The 7,714-nt window shown below is 31.8% G+C and overlaps 1 protein-coding gene across 1 annotated transcript; it reads right to left on the bottom strand.

The window, feature by feature from the left end:
• Positions 1 to 1,862: 1,862 nt before the first annotated feature.
• LOC113870868 (polyadenylate-binding protein 7-like) lies at positions 1,863 to 7,075 on the bottom strand. The gene is made up of 10 exons (XM_027507384.1): positions 6,880 to 7,075; positions 5,872 to 5,990; positions 5,573 to 5,766; positions 5,176 to 5,435; positions 4,965 to 5,071; positions 4,700 to 4,889; positions 4,005 to 4,285; positions 2,816 to 2,968; positions 2,064 to 2,252; positions 1,863 to 1,973 (listed from the first exon to the last, which is right to left on the bottom strand). The coding sequence occupies exons 1-10, from the start codon at positions 7,073 to 7,075 to the stop codon at positions 1,863 to 1,865; spliced, it is 1,800 nt and encodes a 599-aa protein (XP_027363185.1).
• Positions 7,076 to 7,714: the final 639 nt, after the last annotated feature.

Genomic DNA, 7,714 nt, shown 5'->3' with positions numbered 1-7,714 from the left:
TTAAGAATAAGTCCTTGACAAATTAAGTGAATTCAAATTGATATCGTATCCACACACACTCAATATTCCTCTGTTCTAATCAACACATAAGTAAGAGTTTTAGAATTATGTTTATCATTTAGTCTCATTGACTTTTTCTCTAAAGATAAAGAAAATTTTACTTACTGGCCCTGGCAAAAAATATTTTAACTACTAATTCTAAACCCATCCTCTCCCCTTTAAAAGGTGATTATAATAAATAACTAAATATAATCCTTGGACTAAGGATCAAGTTGGGATTACAACTATATTTAAAATATTATGTATTAAATAAGATAGGTGTCTCACATATTTACCATGTGACACTACTAGTTTAAAATTTTGTTAATCAATTCAACACTTAATTGACACAAGTTAATATTAAAAATTATTTTTTATTATTTTATTAGAGACTAGATCTTAAAAAAAATAAGAATTAATTAGAACCTTAACAAATTTTATAGAAATTAAAAATTTATTTAAGTTAATTATTTTTATAAAATTATCTGCAACAATTATTATTTTCTTATTATCTTATAAGTATGACTTTATATCATGTATTATAAATTATTTTTTAATATTTTTAATATAATATATTAAACTAAAAATTTGTATTCAATTTATATTTATAAAATTTATTCATAATATTATCTTTATTTTGTTATACTTGATAGAATAAAAATAGTTTACTAAAGTAACAATTAAAACTACATTTTATTTATGTATATGTAAAACATTTTGCTTTGATACTTTAATTTTTAATTCTCTATTTTGTCGTAAAAGAGTTAAGAAATTATTGTAATAAACAAAATTCTTAAGATGCTTTTATAATTTTTTATGTTTGAAAAATAGAACAATTAGTTTTGTACATTTTTTGGTATGTATAATAAAAATATTATTATATATTTATTAATGATTTTTTTCTATTTTTAAAAAAAATAAGTATCTTATTGTTTTAATTTCTAATCACGAATAGTATTGAAAGACAAAAGATATTTTCCCCCTTTTTTTGAGACAGTAAAATTGGATAAATCTTAAACACTAAGCACTGACTTCAAATATCATCCGTACTGTACAGGGGACTAGCCGACTAGGGGAGTATTTATAACTCCAAGAAAATATTACAACATGATATTTGATTGAAGTAACTGAAAGAAGGGAAAGCACAATAATTATTTTAAAATAATTTGTTTTGTTCAAATCCTTAAAGGAAAGAAAAGGAGGCCCAAAAAATCCTTAAAATTTGTAAGTTGGGCTTAAGTTATATTTAATTTGAACATTGGAGCTTAATAACTTTATTTATCAACAATAAAAATATGACAATAAATTAATTTATTTCTCTACCCTCTCCTTGCAAACCAAACAAGATGTCCTCCTCCCATACTCTTTTGTAAACTAGTGTGTTGGGATTTAGAAATTGCCCATGTACCGGGTACTTCGATCCTTATCTAAAATGAAGTACACTTGCATCGATTCTTGCTAATTGCCAATTACTTGACTAAAAGACTAGTTTGTATTATTAGCACATGAATGTAAATTTTCTTTTTTTACCAAAAAATGTAAGATGAAAATTATTGAACTCAGTTTCATACAAGAATCCAGGTTTGTCCATGTATTCAAAATCCGAACAAAAATTTATCTCCGATTGTTACATCACTATTCACTATCAATACCAAGACAAGAAAAAACAAGTTCTCTCTTCTTTTTCACGAGACAATCTACTGTAGAAGAAATACTGTAAGGTTCATACATGGTAAAAATCATTTATCAGATACCGAGTTATTGGAAGCTTGAACCACATCATATCTAAGCTCCAAACTGGTATCATCTCAAGGTTGAAATCTTCAACTAACTGCAACCTCAGCTGAAAGAATCTCTGGTGATTCCAGGAGATTCAGCAATTCTCCATTGTCCATCTCCAAAAGCATTCCTGTAATCTTTGCAGCTAGGCTAGGCTGTACAAGAAACATAAAAAATGTATCATTGCAATTAAGAATTCAAGAACTTGAACAACAAATACCAAAAACACAAAAAGAGAGCAGTACATTGTACGTGAGTTTCTGGATAAGTGGGTAAAGATGCTCCCCAATTATCCGTTTCCGCTGCTCAGGAATAGTAGTAGCAAGCATGCTGTGCAGCATTTCTGACCCCTGGGACCCTCCAGCAGATGAAATTCCTGATCTTGTTTCCATCTTATGCTGTCGTTCCCTGGGTACATACTTAGCCTGTTCGGTCTGCAGCAAAGCATAGAACTTAGGAAACCAGAACATGCAGGATATGTATCAAAAGAAATTGAAAACACGATTTTGAAATAAAATCCAGACAGCCTTTCAGGCATCTATATAACTCAGCCAATTACAAAAGGAAAAGGCTATTAATATATTGAGACTACAACAGAAACACCGATGTCTCACTTGAAACTTCAAGAAATAAACTGTCTTCGCAGTTTTAGACTGAAGGAAGCGAATCCTAAACAAGAAGCAAAATATCAATTATTTTTTATGTCAAGTTTATTTGTGAATATTTTTGGCGCAGCTTGTATAAGTTACAACATGCTTTGCAATTGCATATAATCATTGGATGCCCTTTGTCTTTGTTCATTTCATTATCATTTCCCACATGATTTTTATTTTGGGTTTAAAGAATGATTATGACTCAAATGAACTCATTTCCTAGTTAACTAAATAAAACTTCATGAGAATGTGCAATGCAGAATATCTAGTACTATAAATAGAATGTGAATTCTTAGGGTTTGTGTTCACTTCATAAGAAGAAAAAGGGAAAAAGAGACGCAAACCTGCTGAGTATTTGACTCTTTTGAAGAGACTGCTGCCTTAGAATTCTGTTGCAGTTGTGGGATAAACACACCAGACTGAGCTTTTCCCAGAGAATTTATATGTCCATTCATCCTGCCCCTGTTTTGCTTATGCTGCCTACTATTATTAGGAACCTATGGATGGGAAAAAGGAAATAAAAACATTTACATGTATGATTCATAAAGCAACATCAAACCAGGATTAGTTTGTCCTAATAAAACTTACAATTCCAGTTTGATGATTTTATATAACTAAAATAATTGGAAAATTACAAAAAACAAACTTGACAAATATTGCGCAGGAGGGAATAAAAGTCAAGAGATTGTGTAAAGATGTGGCTACTAATTCTTATGTTGTGTTTGGTATACATGAAATAGCCAAGAAAGGATTCCAAAACCAAGAGAAAGAAAATACGAAGAATAATACAATTTCTTGTGTATGAATTACCCAATAATTAGAAGAGAAAGAAATAATTCACGGGGGACCCTCACAATTTTACTTATTTTTTATTTTGCCAAGAAAGTCCAAAGAAAGAAAGGTATAATTGCACTCTTTCTTATTTACCCTCTTTCTTATTTACCCTTCTTTTGATACTCATTGTTTTTGCGGTAGTGGATATGCTCGTTGTGTATCACGTAATGATTATTCTTATTTTCATTTCTCATTTGAAGCCGTCCAGTTAGTAAGATCTTTTTTTTCAATTTTTTAACAAAATTTCAATTCTTTTTTTTTTTTTGTTAACATTTGAATATTAGAATATATTAACATTTTATGTTACATTATTATAATTTTTATTATCAAAATAATTTATTTGTTAATATGTATTAGTTATTTATTTATTAAATTGTTATTATTATTATTATTATTATTATTATTATCTGGGATATTCCTGTCTATTTGATAAAAAAAATATTTTCTTTTTCGAATTTCTATGCAACCAAACAAATGGAAAAAGAACTTTATTTATCTTTCTTTTTCCTTTTAATTTCATATTATTTCATACCAAAGAACTTTAAAATCTAATTCATTTTCTCATCCCTTTCTTTTTTTTCAATTCCTCTCTTTCCATCTTCTTTTCAACCGATCCCAAAATTAAATATAAAGCAATCTTGAAAATAGGTGGATGAAATACATCAATCTTTTAAGTTATTATGCAGATTTGTCACTCACGATAGGAACTTGTGATTGTTGAAATGATCCGGCGGAAGGTGCAAAGCCATGAGCACTATATCCTGATCTCAATCCCAGAGGTTGATACAACAGCCCAGATTGAGGGATATGCGAAACAACACCCGTATAGAAGTAAGGTGAAAATCCACCATGGATAACTGCAGTTGAAGGTCCAGCTAACCCTGCTGGTTGCGGTGCATACTGGAGCTGCAGCTGTGTTTGCCTATCCTCTTTCCTCTGAGCAATAGCAACATACAGTGGTTTACGATGGAACATGGATCCTGTGGCATATAACATCAACTTAAATAAAAGACAACCAAGGTAATGAAAGCAATGCGAACAAAATGGTCCCAAATGGAATTCCCACTTATATGAAAGTATTCTAAAATCATTTAAAAAACCTTTAATGGGAAAGGGGCGTAAATTTATCAAAATCAGAAATTTAATTAGAAATTCGCACAAAGAAAATAACACATTATATCTGATCTTTCAATCCACCAAATTCAAAAGAAAATTATCAGGTCTCTCAAATTGTAATCCCATAAATATAACATAAAAGTCTTGCGTTCTATTATTGGGACACAGTGAGCATTTGTATCCTGTTTGATAATACTAATAAAAATCTATCTAGCTAAAAATTGAACATGTTGCATTCAAAACCTATGACCTTACAGGATTACACCTGCTTAACTCACCATGGAAAGTGTGCACAGCTATATTAGCCTCCTCAGGGGTAGAGAAGCAGACAAAACCAAACCCCTTGCTTATCCCTTTGTCATCTCGCATAACTTTTGCAGAAGTTATTGTGCCACATGAACTAAACTGATCTTGTAGTTCTTCGTCACTAACGCTGTCATCAATATTCTTGACATAAATGTTTGATCCCTGGAAGTTAAATGAAGACATGCTAAGAAAACAAAACTTGGCTATTTAAATGTAGGAGAAAAAGCATGAAATTACCTTATATTTCAAGAATTTTTCCTTACGTTTCTCCTCAAATTGATGGTGCAAGATTTGCTCACGTTCAGCCTTCTTTTGTGCCCTAGCTACATACAGATTCTTTGAACCTATTTATGACAAATCAAAAACCGATTATGTGTATAGAACTAACATCAAGAAATAGCACTTGCGTATACCAAAAGCCTGCGTAGTAAAAGGATAAATAGGCTACCAAATTGCAATCCATTCATTGCTTCCATCGCCTGTCTAGCGTCATCTGGTTTATCATAGTTCACAAATGCAAAACCCTTCGATAGCCCACTGTCATCCTTTGCAATAGCCAAGCTAATAATTTTCCCAAAAGAGGAGAACTTTTCCTGAAGAAGCGCTTCAGTAACATTTGGGTCCAAGTTTTTAATGTACAAATTTGTATATTTGGCATCAGGGACAGGCAAAATGCGGTCGCTTTTTTTGACAAACTTTCCAACATATCTATTAGAAGAATTAGAATCAGATTAAAGTTAATCTCAGGAAATAATAGGTGTCTTGAGGGCTCAAATTAAATCATGAGAATATATGGATGATGACAAAATATAACATATTCTGAAATAATGCTGCGTTTCACATACATCTGTTTGTCTCTCACAGTAGAGCCATTCAGCTTTTCAATGGCAGCATTTGCAGATTCCTCTGACTCAAATTGTACAAAGCCATGCCCTTTGCTCCTCCCGTCCTCAGACATGACAACTTTGCTGGACAAAATATTCCCAAATTTTTTAAATAAATCATGCAGCCTCGCATTATCTATGGATTCAGCTAAGTTCTGCCATGATATTGACCCCAGAAAGTTTCCATTAGAATTAACATCAAATAATAGTGAACAAGAAAATGATTTAACTATTTCATATTAAAGCATGTAGACATATACCTTAACAAACACATTCCCTCTGCCACTTTTCCTTGCATCAGGATCACGGCGTGACCACATGACCCTTATCACTTTTCCATTCAGATACGAGTTATTCTTCAACTCGATTGCACGAATTGCTACTCAATTAACAAATTAAGGTCAGCGGAATCAGACTACATAAAAAGTCATACAACTTGGCATTTTTTTCAGAATTAATCAGAAATTACAATTTAAAATTTCAATTCACACACTATAACAGTGACAGAGCAAAACTTGGCCTGAAAAGCTTTAAAAAATAACACACAGCAAGCAGGTGCAACAAAAAGAACTGTTGTCAAATTTAGAATCTTGTAAGAATGTCTTGTAATTTTTTTCCCCAAAGAAAGCTAATTAAAAGCTGATTGAGTTCAATCAATCAGTGTTCTATTAACTTTAACGACTACTGTTTAATAAACTCGCTTGTATATGTGAGAGAGAATAATCTTTTCAACATCTACGCACGTTAAAACCTGAGAAAACACCATTAAAATAAAAAAAGGGTAGGCAACAAAATAAGCATAAGCCCGAGCTCACTAGAGAGAAGTCTTTAATGAGCCACACGCACACACAAAAAACAAAAGCGAACTCAGAAGACAAAAGCCAGATCAATCAAATTGGACCATCGACACTGTGATAAATCCCATAACGTCGTTTTCTCCGCCCCCTTTCCTACAACATTAAGCATGTCAACATCACATAACACCGTTTCTATAAAACAATAATAATATCAATAAACCATCCATCAGCAACATTCAATCAAGTCAAAACCTCAATCATCGAATAACGTACCAAGCAATGAAAAATTTAGCTATAGTGACTTCGAATATCATTCTTTAGCCACGTTCTTGTAATCGAAGAAACGCAAAAGAATAATCGAAGAAACGAAAAAGAAAAATCCGCAATGCAATTTATTTCAGAAAACGTCAATCGTTAACGATAAACATATCTCAAAGAGAAAGAGAGAGAGAGAGAGAGAGAGAGAGAGACCATCTTGGTGAGAGAAAAAGTTGACGTAACCGTAACAGAGTGATTTCCCTGTGGCGGAGTCCCTGCAGACGCGAACGGAGGATAGGCTCTTGAACTCCTCAAAGGCCTCGAAGAGTTGGCTGTCGGAGAGCTCAGGGTGGAGGTCTCCGACGTAAAGCGACGCCGACGTGGCGGTGACGGTCGCAGGAACCGACATTGATGAATCGGAAAACGACGGAGAAGTAAAGATCGAAACGAAACAAATGGCGTTTTCTTTGAAAAGCTTGATAACAGTGGGTTATCGCAGAGAGAGAGAGAGAGGGGAAGAAGAAGAAGAAGAAGAAAACACAAAGAGAGAGAGATAGGGTGGTGCGAGTGAGTGTGAGGATTTTGCATGGACGCAGGAGGATTGACCGTTCAGTATATGAGGTGAACAAACATCCCATTACTCTCACGCGCTTTTCCAGAGCGTTACATTCACGGAGTCGTTAATGCGGCACCATTTATTAAAAAAAAAAACAGTTCTTAAGACAGGTCGAAAAATATATAATAAAAAATTAGTAAAAATATTGATTTGATTACGTGTTTAGTCCATATAAGTATATAATTCATAATTTTTTATAAATTATTATTTTTAGTCCTGTAATTTGTATAATTCATTAAAATATTGTCACATATTAATTTTTTATTAGATTATAAAAATTAAAATTAATAATTTATAAAAAATAAAAAAATATATCTCAATAAAATATTTATAAAAATCAAGTTTAAATTTTGTAACTTTTATAAGAATTAAAATTTTAATTCAACTAAAAATATTTAATATATATTTTTACAATAATTTAAAGTATTTAAT

Source organism: Abrus precatorius, unplaced genomic scaffold (genome assembly GCF_003935025.1).
Source record: "Abrus precatorius isolate BTA unplaced genomic scaffold, Abrus_2018 Scaffold7, whole genome shotgun sequence".
Taxonomy (NCBI): Eukaryota; Viridiplantae; Streptophyta; class Magnoliopsida; order Fabales; family Fabaceae; genus Abrus; species Abrus precatorius.
This window is presented reverse-complemented; position numbering and strand designations above follow the sequence as displayed.

Excerpts from the sequence above, each read along its gene's own strand:
- LOC113870868 (XM_027507384.1), bottom strand. The coding sequence starts at position 7,075 with ATGTCGGTTCCTGCGACCGTCACCGCCACGTCGGCGTCGCTTTACGTC. Across the intron at positions 2,253-2,815 it reads AAGAGTCAAATACTCAGCAG|ACCGAACAGGCTAAGTATGT; the intron begins GTTTGCGTCTCT and ends GCTTTGCTGCAG. Across the intron at positions 1,974-2,063 it reads TCCAGAAACTCACGTACAAT|CCTAGCCTAGCTGCAAAGAT; the intron begins GTACTGCTCTCT and ends TTTCTTGTACAG.